The sequence below is a fragment of the Ascaphus truei genome, chromosome 7 (genome assembly GCF_040206685.1).
Source record: "Ascaphus truei isolate aAscTru1 chromosome 7, aAscTru1.hap1, whole genome shotgun sequence".
Taxonomy (NCBI): Eukaryota; Metazoa; Chordata; class Amphibia; order Anura; family Ascaphidae; genus Ascaphus; species Ascaphus truei.
Genome location: NC_134489.1, coordinates 85,876,641 through 85,903,984, shown reverse-complemented (window position 1 = coordinate 85,903,984; position 27,344 = coordinate 85,876,641). Strand labels below are relative to the sequence as shown.

General features: G+C 41.1%; 1 protein-coding gene across 6 annotated transcripts in view; it reads left to right on the top strand.

Annotated features, from left to right (window-relative positions):
* GPD2 (glycerol-3-phosphate dehydrogenase 2) overlaps nucleotides 1–27,344 on the top strand; it is a 183,579-nt gene that overhangs the window by 146,067 nt on the left and 10,168 nt on the right. For 4 of the 6 annotated variants that reach the window (XM_075609355.1, XM_075609356.1, XM_075609354.1 and 1 more), the window contains exon 18: nucleotides 19,625–19,781. The exons of the other annotated variants lie outside the window; for them this stretch is intronic. In XM_075609355.1, the coding sequence (XP_075465470.1) occupies nucleotides 19,625–19,751 (127 nt within the window). In that variant the 3' untranslated portion in view covers nucleotides 19,752–19,781. The remainder of the gene's footprint in view (nucleotides 1–19,624; nucleotides 19,782–27,344) is intronic. 6 annotated transcript variants of the gene reach the window in all.

Below are 27,344 nucleotides of genomic sequence, written 5' to 3'. Positions count from 1 at the left end.
TATGTTAGTTAGTTACTTCCTGGTAAAATATTTTATAAATAAATAAATTAGTGCCCACGTAAAAAAAATTAAATGCAATTTTATTTGCTGGAAAGGGCCCTAACCCCTACAAAGGGAAACAACTATTGGGCCTATTTTAGTAGCTCCGATTTGTGACAAATTGCTTCTAAAGTACACTTTAGAAGTGAATTTGCATGTTTTGCTATTTTGTAAGCCCTTTTTTTTTTTAAGCGTTTTCATTCTGGCAGTGCAAATACGGTGGAATGACCAAAATCGCATATTTTCCTGTTTTCTAGTAGCTCCGAAATGAGCAAAAGGCTAAATTGCATCTAAACAACTCGAATTTTTCTCCCTACCTATCCTTAAGACCAGTCATTTTAAAGGCCCTTGTGATAAAGGGGGTACCAGTGTAAGACCCAACAGGATTTGAACCCACAACCCATTCAGGGCAGCAGCTCTAGCATTGAACTAACCCAGATGTTGGGAAATGCTGTTTTCACAGCATACTTTTGAGCTCTACTACTCACACCTGTAGCCCCTCCCCTAGCTTTCTTTAAAGCAGCAAAACGTGAAATCTTATGATTTTTTTTTAACATAAATCAGTTCTATAGTATTAGATAAGTGACTTTAAAAGTGGCATTGAATTGAATTTTTTTTAATCAGTTTTAAAGCATCCTTTGATTTCTATAACAGGTTATAACACACTTCCCCAGCAGTACAAGATCTGTGCAGCACTTTCCTGTTTGTGATAATTTGTTGCCAATGTTCCCAGCAGTTTGAGCTGTAACATGTAGTAATAGATAATGTTACCTTCGTAATATAAGAATACATTGCAGCTACTGAGTTACACTGACTGAAGGATTGATTTAAACTGAAAGGCAGCCATTATGTTAGGCACACAATCCAGATTTATAACAGGTGCCCCAAACGAATTCCAGCTTAAGTAAGAATGTCAACGATACATTGTCACATGCTTTACATATAACAATAAGAAAGAAAAAAAGGGGGAAAGTAGTATTGTTGCTTTAAAAGACCACACTTTCCACTTTCTAGTTGCCAGTTCCTTGTGCAACAAAATGAGCACACCTGAGAAATGTAACGGTGGAGTTTCCTCAGCGTCTGGTTTAGTTCAATGCTAGAGCTGCTGCCCTGAATGGCAGCGTTCTGGGTTCTAATTCTGTTGGGTGTGACACTAGTACCTTCTGTTGGGTGTGACACTAGTACCCCCTTCATCACAAGGGTCTTTAAACTGATAGGTCTTTAGGATATATTTTAGGATGAGTGACTCATTAAAATATACTTTGTATAGACATTAGCATATCTCCCAGGGAACTTCAGGTATGTTAATTTTTGAGAATCTCTCCCTAATTTATTTGGAGGGAGGTGTAAGAGGACATATATACAACTGGAGATACTATTAGGTTAGGAAGTAGTCCTCTTCCATGCAAAAGCCTATTTCAGACCCTGTAGAGAACTCGCAAATCCCATCTTGCCTGATTTGACGTGACAAGAAAAAGTTTCGAGTTGTTTAGATGTGATCCCTAAATTATTTGGCGGGAAGTTTGAGGGGACATACATACAACTGGAAATACCATTAGGTTAGGAAGTTCTGGTCCTAGTCATCTTCCTCCTCCAGGCCTTGGATGGAGTTGGCATCACCTTCAGGTCATTTCGCCTCTAAAGCAAGTGCAAATTGTGCAAATTGGCCAGTTTGCCACTTTTTATAGAAGCGGTTTACAAAATCTCTATTCTTACAATAGAGAATATCGTTTTTTTCACACATTTCATTCTGCTTCTTGTGAACATGCCAAACGTGCGATTTAGCAATGACAAATTTGGAGCTACTAGTATAAGCCCCTATGTTATTTATTTTTTTACTAATTACTGTCAATGCTAAGGTTATGCCAATGCTGAAATTAACCAGATGAATGTCTTACTATTGAAAATAGTACAAGTACTAACAGCTTCGACGGTCTAATAACATTCACTGAGCAAAACAGACATGATCATCACTGACCGTCACAAGAGCACCGGCTCATTATGTGACACCATCCCTTATTGCTCTATAGGAGCGGTGAGCATTTATTTATTTATAAAATATTTTACCAGGAAGTAATACATTGAGAGTTACCTCTCGTTTTCAAGTATGTCCTGGGCATAGCATTAAGATGACAAATAATACACGGTTACAAATACAGTTACATAAGTGAACAGGGTATACATTATATACAAGACATTGCATGCACAGTTGGAGATAATATATATTATAGGTGTATGTAACAGTTACAGGCCAGACTAAAATGTGATGCAGCTTTGTTTTGAAAGAACTTAGATGGGTGGTGGCTGTGAGAGTCTCCGGTAGACTGTTCCAGTTTTGGAGTGCACGGTAAGAGAAGGAGGAGCGGCCGGATACTTTGCTGAACCTTGGGACCATGAAAAGTATTTTGGAGTTGGATCTCATATGAGAAGTGCTGCATGTGGTAGGGCTGAGGAGCTTGTTCAGATAGATGGGTAGCTTGCCCAGAAAGTATGAACAGAAGACGAGGTCCTCCTGGTCCTTTTACATCACCGTGGTAACGTTGCAATTTCCGAAGAACGATCACATCCTCTCAACTTGGTACTATAAGTGTTCATATAAAAGAAACCTCAAATGTTTTACAATTGGATTGGTTGAATTGTACATGTATAAAGCTGTGCTGCATATCTAACATTTTACAAATAATGATCTGTTAAGTGCTCCCAAAGCTTATACATGCAGGTGCCGGATGAAATATATTTGAGGAAAGACAGTTGTCAGGGACAACTGGTCTCTGTAAAGTTGTCAGAGACTCAAGTCATCCAAAATATAACCTGTCTACATTATGTGTTATTTTCTTGGAAATGGGAAACTGGAAAAGTAACAGCTGTATCTTCTGACTTTTATTCACCAGAAAACCTCTTCGGCGGTTAAGCAGCAATAAGATCAGGAGCCTATGACATTTTATATTAGAAGACTGCACTTACACAACCCAAAACTCTCACCTCTCTATTACATAAACGTCAGTAGTAGTATTAGCATAAACCCACCATAGTCATGTAATACTCTGTACAATTTTGGTCCAAAGAGACTGTGGACTCAAACTTACCATCATTATATCAATATTCCTCAAGCACTTTCTTTTAAGCAAAGATGTGTGTATTTATTGGAAATGCAGCCATCTCAATAACATCTTTTCTTAATCTTCTCACATAATTCCACCCAGACCGGATTTTAGGAATAAAGAGTGAAGCGCACTTATCTTGTATGTGACTTTGTGGTTTGTTACACCTAAAATATGGCCTGGCTTTGAGGTCCCGAAAAGGTTGGGAACTACTACAATGATCTCTAATGCATATATTTTCAATAGCACCTTTAGAAATAGTCTGAGGAGATTACTAAAATCTTAATTACACTGATTGTCTATCATATTTTAAGTAGCAAAGCCTCAAAAAGGTGAACAGGAACATGATTGACATTGGCTGACTATTTCCACATGTAATATGGTTTGTGGACAGTCAGTAGATGAGCTGAAAGCAATCAGTAAAAGGAGCAGTGAACTCCCTCACTGCAGGAGGTACACTGATGTATGATATTTTCAATGCAACACCTCTACCGGATACCCTGTCTTATCAACATAATATGTGATTTATGCAGAGCGCAGACATATGCTAACCCTGCCAATTTACTCATCTCAGTAAAATCTTTTTTTGATTGTCCCCTGCACATATAGCTAATTGGGGAGCTCAACTTTTCAATTCCTCCTGAAATACTAACTTTTAATAAGGCAATAGGAGGTACAAGAAACACTCGCCTGCTTTCTAATAAAATAATGCATTGACTTTCCCATCCTCACTTCTTTGAAGTCTGCATTGTATATAAGATATTATCTAATCAAATACTGTAATACAGAATTTAATGGTGTTGTAGGCTTTTCAGGATACAATTACACTAATACCTCCTGGTGATAATTGTGCAGTTCACATAATATTTGCGACACTGGTAACATACATAATACATACAGTAGTGTGTGAGACTCTGGATCAATATACTGTAACTACAAATATAGGATAAACTCTGTCGTCTAAATTTAGCATAGGTTGAACTTGATGGACGTATGTCTTTATTCAACCTCATCTACTACTTAATTATGTAACTTTGTAACTATGTATGTAGGTATGCCATGGTTTTATATATTTAGAAAGGTAATAGCATCATGCAGTTAAGGCTAATAAAACAAGACTCTTTTGAAAATAATGGAAAACAAAGATAATATTATTGTACGTGTATACACCTGACTTGTAAATAGTAATGGATATACTACATATGTACTGTATATCAGAACGAGAAATAGAATTAGTGTTGAAATATAAATAAATACTCCCTCCTGACACAATATAAAAGTAAATTGATCTAACCTAGGCACCAGAATGTTATATGCTATATCATTTCAGAAAAGAACATTTTGAAGCAAATATTCAAATTGTGTTGATTGCAGTAATTTATGTTCCTAGCATGTGTTTATTAGGTTAATAATAAGGCCAGTTTGCCACAAGCAGCATGTTAGCGGAAATTATTAGACATTCTGATTGTATTACAAAAAAAAAAATACCTCTCCTGAAGGAAGAATTTGCAAATAATGCTAAAGCTTTCAGAGCTGTAGATTCTGCAACACAGATCCGAATGTTTCATTGCAGGCCACTCTGGAACAGAACGGGTGGAATAATCAAAATATGAAAGAACAAAAGTACATGGGAGATACATTAGCTCATTAAGGATGAAGAAAAACATAATTAATTTTACAGTACCTGGATGTTGAACTTTCTGCAACACTGCATGATTTCATTGGTGCCAGGATATAGAACTAATTGTGTATCATGCAAACGACTTTATTTAACAATGTTCTGCGGTCTGGTTTTGGCCTCTTTATTTTTGAACATTCTTTTTTACGGTCGTTGATTTTCTTCTCTATTTTTGTTAACTCCTTCAGATGATTTTGGCACCTTTATTTTCCCACTCATTAAAGTTTCTACATAATAAAATATCAAAGTAACTGTATTTTTCATACAAAAAAACGAAAAGAAGACAAGCAGGAAAAATGCAAAATATGTATTAGGCCACAAGCCCCCAATTCTTATTTACAGGTTAAGTTATAAAAGTGGAGCATCAGAGGGTGATAAGGAAAGGTTTAGATATAGTCACCGCCGTTTTGGACACCATCCCGTCACAGTACAAATCCGTAAGGCACAACTCATTGGTACCGGTAACTGTGGGGCACGTAGTGATGTCCAGCTGTTTCTCTGCAGTGATCATTCATCAGGGATAGCCCGTTAGGATCCACATCTATGAATCCCTGCAGCCCGCTCCGATCCGCGACACTGACGACTAGTGTCTGACATCAATGACGTCACTACTGGCCGCTTGCCAGAGAATCATGCAAATCCTTGTCAGAGCCGTCTGAATGAATGTACAGCGCCACCTAGCAAACCCTACGCGTTTTGCTCATTCCAAAAGCTTTGTCAGGGGATGGTGGCTGTATCCGATGATAGTTCTTATATACCCTTACTAATAGCAGCAATAAATCAATTAGTAGAGCATTGGTATTCTATCTAACTGCATTTTTCATCTGAAACATCTCAGACACTGATTTGTCAGTGGCAGTAGGATACAGTCATTGATGCTGTTATTTTTTTTTTATATAGGTATGCTGTGTTTGTGTTACCTGTATGTTTATTTGTTTTATGTAAATCCACTATACGATCACTAAAAATTGTGTATTTTACTCCAGTGGGACACCACTTCTCACATTCAGATCATTCCATAAATTACTTAAAAATCTAAATGCTCAACGGAATGTTTAAAAGCACACAAGAACTCAAAATGTTAATGCTCTATAGCCCCCTCTTTGAGCACTTTTATTTCATTTAAGGGGGTTAACAGCCTTAATGGGTTAACTGTGTGGGCTCAGTCAGGTTACTCCCCTTCCTTTCATGTTATGTCGGATGACTATGCCGAAGGGATAACAGTGATGTCACCATAGGGAGATAGAAAGGGATATATAGCTTCACCCAATGTTCTTGAAACAGGTTCTTCCGAGTTCTGACTGGGGTCCTCGCTGTGAGTCCTGTAAATAGGTCTGTGTGTGTATAGTTATGTGTATTAAGAAGTGTGTGAGGGAGGGAAGGGTTAACTTCATCACTGTGCAGAATCTAAGTGCCACACCCTAGCTGTAGGCTCTTATGCTATGGGTAATTATCTTCTAAGTAAGATAGCCCTTTAAAAGACTGGAAGCTGCTGAGGTACAGGGCTTCCTGTTTCTGAACATGAAGGAGCTGCAGGACTACACCGCCTTTAAAGCAGAGGAGCCACGCCACCCAGAGGGACTTTCCTTGGGACAGCAGGAATATACAGTCTGCACCAAAAGTTCCAGATCCTTCTGGAAAGCAGGTAAATGTTGCAGAGGGAGTATTGTCTGGGAACAGCTGGGAAGCCCACCCAGCACCTAAGAACCCAGGATGATGTGCCTGGGATGGGGTTGGACTCTGCCTAAAGTAAGCACATTTAGCTTTATGATGCAATGTTTAAGTGCCTGGGAAGCTCCTTGTCTGGGAGAATAAAGGATGTTATTCTGAGAAATAAGTGGGGTGAGCTTCCTTACTGACCAAACCGTGAGGTTGCTCTCTTACAAATTGTCCTGTGTCTGTTCGCTGTTTTCAGGTAGGAATGTGCCCTTTAAGTAAGTGCCAGTAGTAAGGGTCCGAGATTGTTCTCAAAATTGAAAAGGAGGATTCTAGTAAGGAGTTGTCAGCACAGTAACTCCAAAATATGTTTGGACCGGCCCAACAGGAAGGTTCCTAGTGAAACCTTGATCACATAGGTTTGGAAGAAGTATGCAGTACATAGTCGTGGGTTGCTAAACCGAAGGCTGAAGTGTATTCCATGAAAAGCCCATTCAATATGGGGCATTACTATTCTAGAGACTGACAATGTATCCCTTACTGGGGGCAACAAGTACCTCCCCAGAAGAGGAGTGAGAGCTACCAGAGGATGCAGTCTAGATGCAGGGGTGCGCAAACTGTGGGGTGCAAGATTTTCTGGGGGTGCATGGCGCTTACAGAGGCCCCGCGCTCTTCTCCAAAGCATTTAAATGAAATGCCGGGGAGCGTGCGTGAAGCCTCTGTAAGATCTCTTACCTGATCTCCGGCGGCTTCTGGCGACGCATCGCCATGGCAACAAGGCGTCAAATGACCGGACAAGAGGTAAGGGGGGGGTGAGTTCAGGGGGAAGAACAGGCAGGGGGATGCAGACTGAAATGTTTGCGCATACTTGGTCTAGAATACTATGTTTTGCCACGAGTTTTCTGTCAAGTCAGATATATGTCGATTCATGTGGTGCCGTATAGACTGATGTCAAATAAAGAGCCTTTTATGTTTTACAAAAGTTTCTGGCGCCATCCCTTTTCTATCTGCTTATTCACACACAGCCTGGACCTACAGTACCCAGCTTCCTGAAAAGGTATGAGAGACTGAGCACTGCCCATTTATATAGTCAATCTGATGAAACCTCCTTTGGAGCTGGCTAAGGAGGGTTAAAGCTCTTTGACACTAACAAAAGAGGACTTAATGCTGACATGAGGTTTCTTACACAATATCATAATTTTTTGTAATGTTTCTCCCTGCCTCACTGTTACATTTACATTTCAACCCTTTCTCCCCCAGCACCCCACCCCCTTCACACTGTTGATGGATGTATGGTCCTACATGTTGTCCACATTTCTCACTATCCCTTTCATCCATTTCTTGCCCTGTCTGCCAGTCCTTCTTTACATTATCTGGTTTAGATTGTTATCTTGGTTTTTACATCTGTGTTAAACTCACGGAATATTTTGTAAATAAGTATTGCTGACCTGAGGAAGAGTGAGAAATCTCGAAAGCTTGTCTTTTAATATCTATTGTTGGTCCAAATAAAAAATCACCTAATACTGAAGTTCTCATTTACTCTGCATTGTCACAACTGGACAAACATGGCTATTTCTATTTAATTAATTACATAACTCATAATTGTGTTATAACAGAATTGTCGTGTAAAAATATTTAGCACCTTGTCATACTGAAAGAGCGCCTCAGTGCAAGTTGGACTTTCTGTGGGCGGCCAGATTTTTGATTCAGCAAAGTGCATTAAAATGTATTTTAAAGGACAATTCTTGATTTGTTAACAGTAAGACTCTGCTGGTCCACGAGACCACTGATGTTAAAAATCAGTGAGTCTGACCCCAGATCAGTGAGACTCACAGAATATAAGTGTTTATAGGTCTGTAGCAAGGAAATAATTGCAGTTTGTGGAAAGATTGCATGTTTCAGTTCTCATAACAAAATAGGTTCTTGTAGCTGTGTCAGTCCAGTTGAATGGGGCAAAATTGAATACAGTACTTCAGTAGTAGATGCTACCTTTTTTCCACAAGTTCTCGAGAGCTTATCAGCCCAAACAAATGTAACGCAATTTCCCCCACACCCTGGGAGATATAAGGGCTATGGTGTATGTGGTGCGTTACCTGTGGCTCACAGGAAGCCTGAACCTCCGCTACTTGGAGCCTGTGGTGTACCTGATCTGGTTGACAACAGCGCCTCCACCTGCGTGGGATCCTAACAATGTGAGATAACAACGTGCAGGACAAATAATAAACACACACCAGTAGGATATAACTGGTTGTACTGAACAGGATATAATACTACTAACACTACATAAACTCTCAGGCCTCACAGGGCTGTAACCTCTCAACGTGCTTCCCCAACACCGTGTCCACACCCCTGTGGGGTTTGTCCCCCTGTACTGAGGTGCCCCTGGACACTCAACCACCCTGGTGTCCACAGAGTCAAACACTCACCCAAGTGTGTGAGACAGCGCTGCCCCACTAGCCTGTGTTTTGTTGGTGCACTTGATGAGGTGAGGTACCTGCCGGGTGTGTCCACACCCAGGCATGAAGATCAAGAAGATGGGATCCATGCATCCAGCAATGGTATCCGCGAAGCCTCTGCCTCTACGTTGGGTGGGTCCCGCGTGGATTGTCCCATCTTTAACAGTCTTGCAATAGTAGCAGGTGTCCGGTCCCAGATCACCTGAGGCCAGGATGCAGCTGCGTCCTGGCTGTTTCCCTCACTCTAATTCTACAGGGCAGTGTCCCTATCTCATGGGCTTGTCCCTGCAGCAACCACAAGCTGAGGGGAGTTGGGCCTAAGGGGGTCTATGGCTAGTGAAGGGGTCACAGACACCCTGCACACACACCCTACTCTCTTCTTGTCCGAGCTCTGACTGACTGGCGGGTCTTTACCCGCGAAATGTATCTAATTCTGTCCAAGGGTAAAGCTGTAGCCCTATTGGCTGGTTCATGCCATGTGACTATCATCCCTCATGCATTCTGGGGGCTGTAGTCCCCGCGGAACCCTCTCTGGCAAATGGCTGCCTTGCAGCTCTTTCTGCGCATGTACGACTCCCTTCCTATTGGCCTCCACACCGGGGAGCAAACTACGCATGCTCGATCATACTCATAATGGCGACGCCCTGAAGAGGGAGCCACAACTGCTCGCAGCCCTCCCTGCACTACCAGCAACGCCATATACATACCCGCACCACTCTGAAACTGATCGGGAGGTACAGGTACCAATAGGGGCCCAGGGGGACACCAATGCCACACAAAAAATGTAGCACAGGGGAGGGGGGGGGGGGGGGAAACCTTTTTATTTTCAGGCATGCCAATAAATGGGCACACATTTCTGGCAGGACCATTATCCTGCTCCCCATCCGGTTTAAATTAATATCTAAACCTAAACTAAATAACGCCAAAAATAAACAAGGATAATACAAACATTAAAATATTACAAACATTTATGGAGGTCCAGGAGAAGCATGGCAGCCAGTGCAGAGGCGTTGGGTCCAGAGAGGTTGGCAGGAGATCAGTGTAACAGGTGCCCGCCACAAACTGGACTGAACCACGAGGCCAAGGTGGCGATACAGAAACACCGACCTAAGGCCGCGAGATCGCGTCCGGAATACAGAGTCGTGGTCGTGGGTAGCCGGGTCAGGGTTGGAGAGGGGAGGATCGTCATATTACTTGCCGTGGTCGGAGGAGGTATGGATTGTTGGGGTTTAGCCGTGGTCAAGGGTTGGAGATAAACAGGATCGTTGAGAGGTCAGCCGAGGTTTCCGTAGAACTGCAAGATAAAGGATAGCGCAGCAGGCAAAGCAGGACAATATAAGGTGCTTGTGACTAGCATGATGTCACAAGGAAACAGTCTCTATGCCCAGCCAGTTTGCAGCAGCAATAACTGAGCATATAAAGGGATACCAGCCAATAGCTGAGGAGTACAGCACCAGAAGCTGCTGCAAGAATCAGCCCCCTGATTAGTTGCTGAGTGAGCTCAGCACAGCAGGCACTGATGAAGAGCAGTGGCAGTCAGTTTGTGTCAAAGCCTGGAGCGGAGTCTGCTGCTGATGCTGCTGTCTCTGGGGTGATGCCCGTGCCCGATTCTCACAAGCGGCGTCCTGCACCAGGAGCAGACGCCTGGATAGACAACCTGAGGGAAGAGACTCCTAGTGGCGGAAGCTGCACCAGCAGCGGGGAGAAGTGCAGCGGCGGGACGGGTAAAAATGGTGGAGCTCCCGCCCACAAGAAAGGCTCATCCGCCATGTTCCTTTCCTTAATCATTTCTTTCAGCTGTTTTTCTTTTTTACTCCATCACGCAAGCCATTATAAATGCTGTCTATGATGGCCACCCCTGATGTATCACCTTCTATTGAAGTACTGACTTATTTTTGATTATACCAAAATACAAACTCTTTAAAACTAAAACATCAGTTCAAAAAATTGTGTGTTTTGAGTTTTGAAAAATAATTGTTTCTAAACATCATTAGTGCAAATGGAAAATTAAGTGGGAAATCCGTATTGGATAGAGTTATAATGTTCTTCATCTAAATCAATGTTTTATTGCATGACGTCTCTTTATACATATTTCTTTGGCTGTGAACAATTATCCAATTATCACCAATTTCTAAAAATCTAAGTAATCCGCTAAACAAATTATACCAATGTTTTGTTGGTGACCGACGAAAGACCTTGATCTTCTCTATATGTGCTATATTATATAGTACAGAACTAATGATCAAGCATATAAACCTCAAGACGGTGTCACTTTTCTGTCACAAGCCTGGTTCACAGAGTTTTCCATACTTTATAGTTTTATAATGCTAATAAAAACAATCTAACCAAATGAACAGGGAAATAAACCACTAAAGCGATGTCCTTGATAACAGCTGTGTGCAGCCTTTCATAATAAAAAATAAATGATGAAAAGGCTGCCCGCAGTGAAGGTCCACAGATAGTGTATATATTCTGATTGTGACCAAAGTGTAACAAATAAACAGGAAAGTTCACATTTCAATGGTGGCAGAGAGCGGAATAAAACATGTTTTACAGTATGAGACGTCTATACTAATAAGCATGGGCGGATTGTCCCAGCAGGTGCCACACCACGCCCACAGCAGCATCCATACCATGCCCATAGCACTGATCCACAGCATGCGTTCAGTTACCGACGTCACACGCTCTTCACTTCAAACAATAAATCTGATTGCTGGGGGAGAGCGGGCCCTATCTTAAGGCCGCGCTTATAGTCACGGCGATGCGACTGCATGACATCATCCATCGCTGTTGTCATAACGATTTCTGCCTATAAGATAGGAGACGAGACGACAACCAGGGGACATAGCGGGGGTGTGGCCGTGAGCGGTTCACCCTCACTGGCTGAACCGCTCATGTGCCCTCTGACGTCATGCGGCAGTCGCCGAAAAAATGAATTTCAATTGAATTCAGCAATTTCTGTCGCTGTGTCGTGCCATCGTGGTCGTGCCCACTATAGGCGTACGCGATGGATCAAATCAACTTGATTTGATGCAAGTCGCCGTAGCCAGGATTATAAGCGAGGCCTAAGACTTACATTTTCCGTAGCGGCCCTCCATCGTGACGCCGCTTTGTCATGGCAATGCAACGTCACATGACATCACATGACACCGCTGGAAGAGGGCCGGCAGGTAAGTGAAATGCCCCGGGCCACATTTCACCTCCAATCCGCCCCTGCTAATAAGACTTGAACTGTTAATGCATGATTATCAAACGACTTCCGCAAATATTACATTGTCAGCAAAAAAGAAGGGAGAATATTTATCGATAGATTTAGCCAGACCTAAATATGATTTTTAGAAAAAATTGCACAATATATTAAGTCAGAATAAGGAATCAATTATCTATTAAAGCATTTCAAAAGCTAAATTAGGTGATAATTTCTAGAAGGAAAGATGTTAAAACAGTGGACATTGAAGGTACTGTACTATAAACAAGAAAATAAACGAACAGGTACTTCAGAAAAAAAATCCAACATCAGAGAGCATGTCCTGTATATTTGCAACAGGATATTAATTCCTGAAAGAGGACATAGGAACCCTTGAACTATACGTTAATGGGATTATAATATTTGAATGCCTTGAGTAGACAATTTGAAGAAGATAAACCTGTAGACTGATAAACGAAACGTGGATGAAATCCAACAGGCAATTTCTCACAGGATCTTAAAGCATTAGCTTGTTCCTGTAAGGTTCTGTTACCTGTTGAAGCAGAACTTTTAGAGTTATGTTCGGAAGGGACTGGAGACTGAACTCTTCTTTTTTTCCCCTGTAGTTTCATTTAGATGTCTTTGAAAAAGTAAGAGTTAATTACCAGGTTATGTGGGAGTTGAAAGTCTGCAGCAAACGGTTCTTTTTTTCACTTCTCCTACCGTTTTGAGACTGCAGTGGGTACAGGGTTGCCACCAATTCGGGTTTGACCCGGAGACTCCGGGTTTTGGGCACTTACCTCTGGGCTATGGGTTTTGGCCTGTCAATTTCTGGGTGGCGGTGGGTTGCGGTGGCTTCTCCGGCATTCTCCTGTAATTCCCCCTCCAACTGCAGTGAACATGGCTGTGCAGGGTTAAATTACGCCACGTTGCCATGACAATGAGTTGCTAAGTGACATCATGACTCTACACTGCGTCACGTTGAGGTTTTTTTTTTATTGTGCCAAGTGCATATATTACTTAATTAATTCCACCCACCTTTGAATATTTTGTAGGGAGCCATATTACGCTATCCTGCCTTTTTTACATCACATGTAATTGGGCGACACACTCATTTGCATGCTAATTAGTAGTCCTGGTGTTACATTTAGCGCACACTTATCGCTGCCATATAATGAGAGTCACCACTGCGTTATTTAAGTGTTAAATCTTAAGTAAATACGGCTGTAAAAATAACGCTTTTATTTTTTATTTTTACTATAGATGCACAGCAATATCAATACCCTAGTTGAGTAAATGTGAGCCTTATTGTCTGTTCACTGATCATCTGAGCCAGGGGGGCGCAACCTTTTTTCCCTGCCCCCCTATGCCAGCAGTCCCCTCACCTCCGCGCCCCCCACTCACCCCCGCTCCGGCGTTGGCTCCGGCGTCATGACACCGCGTTGCCATGGCGATGCGTGTGAGAAGCAGCCGGAGCCAAGGTAAGTTAGGTTTACAGAGGCCCTGCAGCTTCCCCGGCACTTACTTTAAGTGTCTTCGGGAAGCACGCGGGGCCTCTGTAAACCCCCCGCCCACCTGCACTCAGTCTCGCGCCCCCCAGTTTGCGCACCGCTGATCTGAGCCACTGATTGAGCCACTTGTGCTGAAGCAGGGATATCTTGAAAACCTGACCTGTTGGTGGCCCTTGAGGACTGGAGTTGACCACTCCTGGCTTTAGTACATTTCTGCTAAACATTGAAACCTTTTTAAAAGTATGCAAGTATACTTTGCCATGAAAACACTTTAATTTCATTGGAATTCAAAAGGAAAGCAAATTTCTATCTTAAATCTAAACCCATATAAATGCCATATTGTCTTCATTACGTATTGTGTATAATGGAAGTACGCTTTTCATTTAGCCTTTCTCTTGAAAGGATAGTTTTTAAACATTTGTATCACACAAATCGCTAGTAAAAAATGGTTCTTAAAATCAATATTAACAATCCTGTTCCGTTAAAAATAAGGAAATATGTTTTTTTCCCTGTAAACAATAGTTGGTATAAGAATAGAAATAATGTGTACATTTTAATATGTCTGTGCTGTATAATTATGCATGGTTCAATGCGGTTATAATTGACATAAAATACAAAACAGGTCATAGAGCAGCTATTAAAACTATTTTTCATTTGGTCTGCTGACAGCTCACGGCAATAATGCATACTGCATTTAATAAGCGCTTACACCTAGTGCTAAAATAGGTTTATAATTTAAAGCATGTTTATATTAACAGAATCTGAATCTTTATTATCTTTTGTGGCCATGTTAAGCATGATTTTAGCAGGTAGTCTACCCCAGAATTGTTCAATGTCAAAAGATCTGTCTTTACCAAAAGTAATGTTAGAATCATATACAGTTGACTCGTTTCTGCTGATACTAAACGATTTTCTGTGATATGCCTGGAAATAAGGGAAATCCAGGGCTTTTATGTTTTGAACTGTTAAATGCCCTATCACTATTATTTTTTGCCAGCTGCCTCCAATTTATTTTATTCATTATTGCATCTCTGTACAAGGTAGGACCATCGTTACCACCAGGAGCACCAACCTCTGGGGTTATGAGTAAAGATGGGTGAATGTTTTTGGCGGATTTGGATCAGCACCAGATTGGTCGGCTCCTTATGGTCCGCGGATTTCTGCAGATCAATCTCAAAAAGGGTCGATTGGCGCTTTGTGGATGTTTTTATTATTATTGCCAATACAATCAGCGGATTCCGCAATACGTCCGCGGATTGGATTCTACAAATTCCGTTTGCGGATTTTACACTGCAAAACAGATTTTGGGGGGAAAATGCGAGAAAATCCGGGAAACGGATTTGGGCGGATTCACCCATCTCTAGTTATGAAATGTTCAATAACCCATGCCAACAGTGAGCTGCCTGTGAACCAATCAGAGACTAAGACGTATGAGCTCACTTTTCCTGATTGGATAACAGGCCGGAACTCCAGTGTTAACCTTGGAGTGGCAAAGGTCTTTTCATAAAATAATAGAAGTTTTCTGCTTTAAGGTACACAATTCAATGCCCATATACAGAGGGGTCCCAAGGTGTGATTACTTTTCTGTGCAGTATCTCTAAAGGTCAGAGTATCACATCTCAGAATATCATTTAAAGTGACAATGTTGGCCCTCCTATCCTACAGTAACATAGCACTATTGCTTTAAACCTATTGACACTTCCCCGCGGTGAACTTGTTTACAAATATGGTAGCAAGAACTGTTCAAATGAATAGGTTTAAACTAGTGAGAAAGAATGAAGTCATTTTAAAAGTCCGACTTGTACTTCATAATCAGTATATTTTATGTGAGCAATTTGGCAGCAGCAGAATAAAAGCTTGGATTCCATTATTGTAAAATGTATCATAAGGGAAGTGTTCAGATAGGTAATTACCTTAATCCACCTGAATACTTGGTCACAGTATACATTAGATGGGCATCTAGAGTGAAACTTGAACATGCAGTCAACCTGAACAAAATTAGCTCAGTCACAAAGGGCCAGATTTAATAATTAGTTCTCAGAAGCAGGAACATTTTATGTATCCAAAAGTCAAGTGAAAAAATCTACAACTATCACAATATATGAAGAGGTACAGTATGTAAAGGTGAATGAAATATGGTGTCCCTGTAAATTCTGTTGTATGAAATGCCAGCTGTTTTCATATTTATCTCATCCAAACTTTAAAAACGAATACAAATGTTTAAAAGTAGGTTTGTGGGTGTGAGGGAAAATTGTTTTGAATCCTCTAAAACATAACAGTATATTAGGGTATCTCTGCATAATTTCACGTCTACTCTTTTAATTGATTAGTTCCTTTCAGTTGACATACAGATGCAGCGGGCGTTATACGCATTGTATACCTCGAAATACCCATGTCATGGCGCATCATTACCGTTTGTTGACTCATTTTTATCGAGTGCAAAAAATGGCATTTTAATGTTCTGGTTTTTAAACACCTGCAAATTGACCCAGTACGGTACCATACACATTACAATTCATTCATTTCTGCCACGGAAACGCGAATAATTGCACCCAAAGAAATCGGATCCATGAAATTCAAACAAATCAACTGTGTGATTGGCCGCGTGGAGTACAGCAGCGCACACGAAAACAGCTCAGTGATATGTTCCAATAATGGCCGCTACATCTGTAGCTTCTACCACTATTTTTACTAATACAATATATTTTTGTCAGTGATTTCAGTTGCATCAGACTTTATGAAGTAGGCAGAGCCCGATTAAGAATAATTTTCAAATGCATAAAATTGTGAGTTCAAATATCGTGTTGTTTCCTGGACACTGCGTGTGTGGGTTTCTAAAGATCTTTTTTTTTTTTAATGTTATCTGGAGAAAAATGCTGCAATTTTTGAAAGAAGAATGAAATTCCCTTTTTGAGCAATATAACAGGACAGCAATTTTCTTTGCTCTGCTCCTCTTTTATTTGCTGTGTGTTTAAAGCAGAGGTCAACAATTTTAGAGCTATTACAGTATTTTGTGGAAAATGCTTTCCCATCCTTAACACGTTCCCTTGCTGTTACGGTGATGTCTTTTTTGTATGGTTTGGTCACTTTACTTCACGCTATGTAGTCTTTAAAAATATATATTTATTATTGCTTTAGAATACAACTCACATTCTTATAGGTGTGAAAAGGGTTTTTTGAAGAACCACATGGTCCTTCAAACTATTACACATTTGTGGATTTTACTCATGTTTAGTAATAGACTGGCCTTCAACACTCTTGACTTTAGGGCCCACATTTACTACTCAAGGGAATGGATTACAAATTAGCATAATTTAGTAACTGCGATCATAGGTGCCTTGAGAGTATCCACCGTGAATTACCACAGCTTTTCTAGATCCAAACCCACATACATTTAGCTTTAGCCTCCCCATTACCAAACCAGGTAACCAGGACAGCTGACAGGTGGGGACAGACGGAACTACTGTCCGGGTCCGGGTGAGTCAATTGGCCTTGGCCACCCTGCCGGCTACCCAAACATGTAACTCCAGATCGACAGGCGTCTAAGGGCCTGCTTCCCCCGGCCTCTGGCAAACCCCTCCAGCAAGCCCTCTCAATCCTCAGAGTCCACAGGTGGGCACACTCTACTCCCCCTCTACTTTAGCCCTCCCTGCCCAACAGGCCCATACATCTACCCCCTAGGCCAGTACCTCCCTTATCCCCCTTCCCCCCCCCAGGCCAATAACAGTCCCCCCCCCCCCCCAGTCCATTAAAAATCCTCCTAGGCCTATAACTATCGCCCCCTTCCACTTCCCAGGCCCATATTTTCTTTCCCCCCCTCACCCCCCGGCCCATATATTATCTGCCCCTTTCAGTGACCTCCAGTGTGCCGTGGGGTAGGGGAGCTAATGTGGTGGGTGGTTAATGGGTTAGGGGGGTTGTGCTGCTCCTTTCATTTGTCCTGGGCCTCAAGATTTCTGTTGGCAGCCCTGCAGATAACCAACCCACAATTACCCACCACCCAGGTTTTATATTAATTGCCAAATGATGACTGGTTTATACAGCCTATGTCTTTTTTTCTAATCCTTTTTAGCATTATTTAGGGAGGCATTGCACTATTATGTTGCTTATAGTATCATTGGTACATGATATATGGTAAATACAAGAGTCATGGCAAGAGTTACATTTTCTTTTGGTTATCCATGTTTATTGCATGATAAAATAATGTTGTCATTCCACTACCCTTAGTCCTAACCTTGTAGGATGGGGCACTTTATTTGGGGGGATTTTATGTTGCATGTTCCATCCTGTGCTGAAATCTGACAGAATGAGTGACATAGTATAACTTTACCTTGCTATAGGCTGAAGTGGTTTGGATCTCCATTCACTCCACAACAACTGGTCCTGGTATGCGTCCTATTCCCTAGTTACAGAGGTCCCGCGCTCTTCCCCAAAGCATTTAAATGAAATGCCGGGGAGTGCGAGAGGCCTCTGTAACTCACTTACTTGCCCTCCAATGGCTGCGGGTGACGCGACCCCATGGCAACGCTGCGTCCAATGATGTCATGGTGTCACGTGACGTGGTGTCACATGACCCTGTGGCGTCATTTGATGCTGGATACCGGGGGGGGGGGGGGTCGAGCACTGGGGCTGAGCAAGCAGGGGGGCGCAGGGCCAAAAGTTTGCACACCCCTGATCTAGACCATATAGGATAAATGCATGCATTAGAGAGTTTTAGCAGTATAGTGACAGAGGAAAGGGTGCATCTTGGCAATGTTAGAAAAGGAGTCAAATGTCACACCTAGGCAATGTGCTTTGGTAATAGGACGGATGGTGGTTCAGTTTACAGTGGCAAAACAGGGGTATTGGGCCAGTTTTAGGAGGAAATATGTGAAGCCAAGTTTTGGACATACAGTTGTATGTTTTCCAGTTTGGCTTTATTTTTGTTAAATAAATCATGACACGGTGTAATATGTCATGTGTTGTTGTTCATCTGAGGTTGTATTTACCTAATTTTTAGACCGGCTAAAGAACAGTTGATTGTTATTATGTCCTGATATGTAAAACCATAGAATTCAAAGAGGATGTACTTTTCTTTTCCATCTCCATATACATACACATTCACAGACGTTTTTGTGTTTTAAATCCCACCCAATAACTATAATAGTTTCATTACAGACATACCTATCAAATCAGAAGTACAGTAGTTGTTTGTGGGGAGTTATCCGTAGAGTGGGAAAACCTTTGATGCCAAGGAGCCCATACTTTTTAGAATTTGTTAACTGTGCCATTTAGGTAGGCGGTACGTTTGAACATCGAGACCACTTCCCAGAATATGTTGATGATCTGAAACTATTTTTAACTCCATGATCTCCTCCCCTCCTTGGTCAGCAACATTCCCAACGAGTGCAGTTACTGGAGTTAAAGCTCCTTGAAGGGAATTTTAAGGGGATGCCAAATTGCACTGGTCCCACAGGCCAAAAGGAAGCTGCAACATCATTGGTTGTGGCTTCCTATTGGACGGCTGTTTAAATACCCAAGAAGTAATACCAATAACAACATTGGTAAATAGCTCACGAACCTGGGGGAGCTAAAAATAACACTGATCAAGTCCATAAGACCTTTGGTTCCGCAGCTGTAAAAATAGAACGGGTTAGTTTGTTGGGATTGCTGCTTTAAGGAAGAAAAAAGTGGAAAACATTGACAAGGTCTGAGAGATAAGAATAGATCAACACCTAAACCATATGTCCATTACCTGTCATGTTAAAAAAGGGATGACCAATGTTTCCAGTGCAGGTTACGACGACAATAAATTGACAATATGATCTGGGAAGCTTAAGAGTTTATTCTCTGTGTTTTATTATTGCAGAATTTACAGAATATTTAAAGAATACTGCAATGTCTTCATAAATAATGCTATAGAATACTTTTCCATGATAAAGCACCACCATCAATAAACATTGTCTAACATTTATAGCCAGTGAGTTGCATATATGTTTTGTTTTTGCACAAACCAGGACAGTTAGGAGGCTCACGGAGAACACCTTTAAACCTACAGTAACAGTATGGCATGGCTTTCCCCGAATAACAATCACCAAAGCATTAACATGCACGTGGAAGAAGTCAATCTCAAGAATAATCTGATGTAAACTGAGACAACAATAGTAGCATGAGGTCATTATTTGATTTTATTCACTTTCTTCCCTTCCTTTAGGAGAAATATAGCCAACTTTATTGCAACCTGTGGCGCGCTCCCATGGTCATATGGTGTGCTAGCCGCGCTCCCTTCTTGCGTGCAGCTGATTCAAAACAATGGCCGCTTCTCCCTCTGTCGCTTTGTGTATGCCCTGATGCAGGGTGCCGCGGGTTGCAGTAACATTGGCTACATCTGTATGATGAAATAGATTGTAAAAAACACAGTTAACACACAGATACTTACAGTATTTACCAGCTCCTCTGTCTTTTTTTGTGCATGACGTTTTTAATAGGTAAAAACAATACATAATACAGGAGAATATAATCTTGGAAAGCCAAGTCAAGTTCCAAATTCGCCTTCTCCAATTTCTTTTTGACCTAATCCTTAGGATCCTTAAATTCTGTCTTAAAAAAAAAATTGTACTGAAAGCTAAAATTTGTCAAAAAGCTCAAAAAGTTAATAGTGAATGAAAATAAAAAAAGGCAGATGATAGATATAACATACAAAAGGCATACAGCATGTCTTTTAATTACCAAAAGAGCAGCAGCTGACCAAACTAGAATGGTAAAGGTATTAGATACACATCCCAAAAACAACACATTCTAAAACAAAACATTATCAAACATCTTGTAAGAAATGATGAGTTCAAAACCTATCATGGTGTAGATATATAAATAATGGGTTCCCTGCACTCAAAAAAATCAATAAGTAATAAGCATGTGTAATAAAAGAAGTTTTACTGAAGATCACATATACCGTACAAAAATACTAATAACACATGTATATAAACACATATAAAACAATGACTGGATACTATACAAATATCTATATACACAAGAAAATGGGAGAGAGACTCCCCAGATCAGACATTCAAAATAGGGGTAGATGGTATGATATGTAGTGTACTGCTAGACAACCTCTTATATTGCACAGGTTATACAAAAAGCAAACTGTACTCATCCCGATGGATGATAAGGCCATGGTGTATTTGTAAGGGCTTTCCTCCAAATGAGGGGATGTCAGCACCAAATAGAGAAATGATCACTCATGGAAACTCAATGCAAACCCAGAATTGGTGGCACACACATAATTAGAGAAAAACGCACAGAGGGGTTGATCTACAATTATACATTACTGCATAGTAGTAATACAAAATAATAATAATATGTGTGTGTGTGTGTGTGTGTGTGTGTGTTTGCTCTTTATTTCAACTATGAAATCTGCATTGTTTAAACATGCTGTATAACTATTTCATAAGCATATGACAGTACTGTAGATTTTTTTTGTTATCATTGATACATCTACTTTTATTATACAAGTTTGTTTTAACAGTGAAAATAGAGGTCATTGCTTGCTATCTGCTATTTATCGAAGTATGAAAGATATTCTCCAATAGACTTGATAAAGTATTTCACTTTAAACCTGCCGCTTTTAATAATACGAGGGTGGCCAACTCCAGTCCTCAAGGGCTGCCAACAGGTGAAGTTTTTAGGATATCCCTGCTTCAGCACAAGTGGCTGTCTTCTTCTGAGCCACTGATTGAGCCACCTGAAACCTGAACTGTTGGTGGCTCTTGAGGACTGGCGTTGGCCACTCCTGCTCAAACGTGTATTCAGGTGGATGCTCTTTGGTACAAAAGAAGATGCATACTTTACCTACAGTATCTTTGAGTTATTCTGTGGTGCCTACTGATTCTGACCAGTTCTGATACCATACTGTAAGTAAGATGTCTCCACACCACTTCTTAAACTGGAACTAAAAATGAATGTCTTCCCGGTCATCTTTAGAGCTACGAGAATGTCTGTAGGCTGTAACAATCTGAGAAGATCCAACTTTCATTGCAAATCATTTGTTTTGACGTTAATCATCTGAGCGCATGGCTTGGAGCTTTGTGTGATGTAGTGTAATTTGATTTGTAGAGTGTGAGAATTTTATAACAGTCATTTGCGAATAAATTACTTAGCAGTTTTCTGCTCTGAAGAAACTTATTTGTGGTATAATTTAATTTGTTTCCATAAATAAGTGAATGACCTTCACATATTATTCTCTTGTGAATTATGGGCCACTCATCCACTAGTGGAAATGAATTTTGTTTTACCACCGTCCTTTAATCCCCCCTTATCTCTCGTCTCTTCCTATAAATATGCTCTATGTGTGTATATATAACTCTCTCTCTCTCTCTGTCTGTCTGTCTGTGTCTCTCTCTCTCTCTGTCTCTCTGTCTCTGTCTCTGTCTCTCTCTCTCTCTCTCTCTCTCATATAATATGCATTTGATCCAATAGAAGTACCTTTATAGAATATGTTGACATGGAGAAATGTCCATTTGATTTAAAAAGACTGTAAATATTTTCTTTATTGTTCTTGTAGAGTTGTGGTTCCTGATTAGCTTTTATTCACACGGGCAGGTAGAAGAATGGCATAAATCTTTGCACATTAAATTAGCTTCTATAGTATGCATAAATGTCCATAAGAAAAGGACAGCGTTCTTTGGCCATGTGAGTCTGGATATCTGCAACCCATTAAATGCTGAAAGAGTAATATATGGGAAATAAGGGGGCCTATGCTATAAGCGTTCATAAAAAAAAAATCACCGGGCCATTTAATTTGCGTGTTTTTCGAGCGTTGCTATCACGGTATTCAGAAAGCCTTGATTTTCTGTTAGCAAAATTCCCAAAACGGTTGAGTAGACGGCAACATGATGATCGCCTCTCAAAGGCCAAATCCGTTGATTTCTTTCAGCTGCAGAGACAGCTGAACAAAGAGAGCCGCCTCTCCCTGCGCAAATCTCACAAAAATATAATACTAGGGTAGATGAGCAGGGGGTCGCCGGAGCAGAACCGCATTGATTTGAGGTCCGGGGACCCCTTGCTTCCCGAGATACAGGCCCCGTTATGGGGTGCCGGTATCTCCTATGCATTCCCACGGTCACGTGACGCGGGACATTTAAATGCATAGGAGATACCGGCACCCCATAGCGGGTCCTGTATCTTGGGAAGTAAGGGGTCCCCAGACTTCAAATCAACGCGGTTCTGCTCCGGAAACTTCCTGCTCATCTACACTAGTAGTAAAAATTATTTTAAAACAGCTGCTACCCACAATTAACATTAAGAGCACAACAACACTAATACCCACCTCCTCTGCCCCCACATGATTGATAACAGAGGCCGCAGGTGTCTAATGGCCCCTAACCCCTTAATTACCTTAGTGGTTAATAACCACTATAGTAATTAAGGGGTTAACCCACCATCCCCCACTATCTACCCAGGAGCCCACCCTCTACTGTAACGCTTGAGCTCACCACGAACAAGGCGGGACCCCGGTACTGAGGTGGGAAAGTACGAAACTGCGCACCCACAGCAGCGGAGGCACGCCTGGAGTGTGGATAGTCAGCATAGCCGGGTCTGGGTTGGAGAGATCGGGTTAGTCCAGATACTTGCTGGGGTCCGGGGGCAAAGCCAGTACAAAGGTCGATGTCCGTTGTGCCGTGGTCTGAGGTTGGAGCCGGGAGAGTAGTAGCACGTCCAAAGCCATGGTCAGAGATGGAGAGGTGCGGGTAGTCAGAGGCAAGCCGGGGTCGTTATCCAGAGAGGGTCCAATAGTCAAGCCGGGTCGGTACATGTGAAAACAACTGGAGAGAAAGCATTAAGGCACAAGGCAAGGCAAAACAGAACGCAGGAACACAAGGCTACACAGATTATTCTCAGCAATGAGGAAGTGAAAGAGCAGGGTTTAAATACACTGGCGACACACTTTATTCGAGCTCGGCTAGTCCCACGAATTCGGGTATACCCGGGTGTATTGAGGTTTGTGACTGTTTTCTGCCCGAGTGCATTGAGTTATTTTCCGGCAGGGATTGAAGCATTTTATTCCCGCTGGCTGCAATACTGCACAGTATATATATATATACTGCATTACAATTCATGAATTTATGCCATCTGGTAGACACGCGAAGCATTGCAGCCTATTAAATCCTAATCATTATCATTTAACAGATCAGCCGCCCATCAGCCAGGCATGAACCCAGGCTGGGAAGGCAAACGCAACGGGGCTTGTCAGAGGTGAGGAGCGGCGCATTCCAGGTATCTGCCAGGTACATACCGGGTATTTGCTCGAATAAAGTGTGTCGGTGCAGTATGAGAGATGCATGACTGGGATTGAGAGGTGGAACAGAGGTGCAGCCTCTGCGGAGGCAGAGATTGGCTGCAAGGCACAGGAAACCGGTGTGTGTACTTGCTTGCAGCTGGGGAGCGGTGCACGACGTCATGTGTGTGCGCCACACACGAGAGACGCAAGACGCGACTGGAGGGCTGAGCCAAGCTCCATGGTATGGGTAGAAGAGCTCTGTTTGTGCGCTCTGTAAACAGAGCAGGGGTCTCAGATGCAGCAGGTAAGGAGGGAACACGTCGCAGGGGATGTGTTCCCCGATTTCTTACATTTAACCATTGATTGGCATAGTGGGCATGATAAGCCACTATAGCAGTCAATGGTCACCCTAATAAAAAAGCATAAAGGCCAAAAATACACAATAATAAAAGATATACACATGCACCTAAACACCCCAATTAAATAAATAAAAGCACTAGCCAACCAATTAAATAAATAAAAGCACTAGCCAACCAATTAAATAAATAAAAGCATTAGCCAACCAATTAATTTAATAAATAAAAGCTCTAACCAACAAAACAATTAATTAATTTTAAACCGCAGTAGAGACCTACATTCCTGTCTCGCCCCATCTCAACAGCTTCTCACCAGCCTCACGCCAACTTTTCCTGGCGTGAGGATTTTGGGAGAAACTCGCCATTCTAGAGCCGTGATAGGCCTCGATAACCTAATCGTGGCAACTAGAATTGCACAAGTTTCAGAACCTGCCGATAAGTGGCTTATCGCCGCTCAACCGGCTATCTGTTTTTGATGGCTGAAAAATTTGGCGATTCATTCCTTTATCGCCCACTTATCGAAGCTTACAGAATCGCAGTAGGCATAAGTGCTCGATAAGTGGCTTATGAGCGCTTATAGCAGAGGCCCCAAGGTGTCTTCCATCTCTGGAAGGTGTCTTATGACATAACAACGCTTAGTACAGCTAATAAAGCCAGAATCTTTTATTATTCTGACTATCCAATAGAACCTTTATTCTGTTTTAGAGAATTGATTCAACACTGTTGTAGATCTCTCTTAGTTTTAAAGCATACAGTACTTAGACCAAAACCACTTCTATCAATGAAGTTATTGTGATCAAATAGGATATGTATATTCCAAATTAGTAGGCAAAACCTTGTTTAGTCTTCGCATATTTTGTTTACTCTCTCAAGACAGTACAAGAGGCCAAAATAAAGGGAAAATTCCCAAGCGTTGATATTTAAACAATTTTTCAGCCTTATTTACATCTTCTGAACTCTTTTTTTGCTGAGCATTGTATAGGGATTTATTTGTGGTATTGTGGATTATGTCTTATTTCATTCATATGTAGAAAAGTTTCGTTTTCAAATTTTACATTTCTCTTCCCCAATTTGGATTGGGCTCACAAAATATTTTATTTCATTCCTATTATGCATTTTACAAGTAAAGTGCTAGGATAATGTTCGCTAATCTTTTTAGGAAGCTGTTAACCTATTTAACCAGTAAGTGGGTATAGCGATGGGAAAAGTCTGACTTTGGGAGGCATCTCCTGACATCTCCTGACAACTCATGACAGTTAGTTTACAATAGCCTGTCAATTTCAGCCTCGTCTGTGTCTCTTATCACTATGCATCAGGGTATCTGTCGCACGAGTACACTAACTCGTAGGTTTTTTCCCCAGCTCTAAAACAGTGCTAATTCCCTGTCCACATCACTGTCATTCCCAAATAAAGACAAGAGAAGGTTGGGTTCCCGAATGAAAATGATATCTCAATATGGTACCCCAGGGAAATTTAATTTATAAAAAAATTAATTCAAACAATGTCATCCTGGCTAAATGGTTATCCATATGCATTGGAAGAATACATTTAACTTTAATGTTATATAATCTGATTAAAACACCATTTTAACTTTAACATTGATATTATTTTTACAGCAATATTATTGTGAGCATATATTTTTAAACAATTATGTGATCGTTTGCCTTTTCCAAACCATATTTCAAGCTTTCCTCCTAGATCTGCTCCCAAGATGATGAGTTATCAAAAGTAATCTTTGAGCACCAGCTGTGATTCTTATCTTCTTGATTCATTTTTTCCCTTATCTGGCTAATAATCTATTCATTATCACTCAAACTTTTAGCTCTGTGCTACTAACGATCATTAATCATGGATATAATTCAATGACAGCAGGGTCATGTCCCACTAACAAAGTACACCTTGTTTGCCTCAAAATGCTAATCACTTCTCTGAAAAATTAATGAGGGTCTAAAGATATGGATATACTGTATGTGATACAATTAAAGTATATTTCAAACAAACGCTGTCTTTGGAAGATAAAAACTTGCTTAGGTATGGCAGTGTAAACAGCTACACACAATAAGAAATACATTTGTATGTGTGTGTATATACATAATATATGTGTATTCTGTGTGTGTATATATATATATATATATATATATATATATATATATATATATATATATATATATATATATTTCATTAGAGATGGGCGACCCCAAATGTGTAGACTCAGAACCTACCAGAACTGTGCATTCCCATTCCAAAGCTAGATACAAAATGAAAGCCCTTTTTATTTAGAACCAAAACACCAGGCCAAGTATCCCTATAATTCTTGCCATGTCATTTTTGGATGGTTTAAGTTTTTCAGCTATATTATTCTACTTCACTAATAGTTTTTTTTATTTTATATTTATATTATGCATTGTCATGCTGTAGTGTGCTCGGTTAGCATTTTCCTGCTTATAAAATGGAATTTTGGCAAAACCAAAACATAAACAATTTGTAGAACCAAAACACGTGAAAGTGCCCACCCTTATAAGTCTGTATATATTTGAACAGTTTTGCTGCCAGAGGGGTATGCGATACATTGGGAGAGATAGGTAAAGAAAGTGCGAATAGAAGTTTGTTTTCACCCATTGCTCCATTTTCTGCTTGTGTCAAATGTTACAAAGGGATACTTCCATTGCGGCAAATTGCTAGGTCGAAAAGTTTACGTCACCTCCGACCTGGTGTTTTTTTCTTATGTGACTACAAGATAAAAAGTGACGGGCAGAGACAGAGAGTTTCTTACAGATATAGCCAGACTTACCTTCCACAAAGTTGTGGGAAAAAAAGGCAAAATGCTGCAGTTCTGGACAAGGTAAAAGTCGTGGCCAGCAGCGGGGATTCTATTCTCCTCTATCGGACTTAGGGTTGCCAGGTGGCTTCTCCAAAAATGCTGTACACAATGGTAAGAGGTGCTCGAGACACACATGCTCGATAGACATACACACACACTCGAGTGACATACACACGCTCGAGAGACACGCATCCTCCTTTCCTTGGCCCCACCCCCAGGCTCCTGACACTTCCTCCTGCTGCATCACACAGCAGCAGCCAATTAGGATGGAGGAAGCTGCC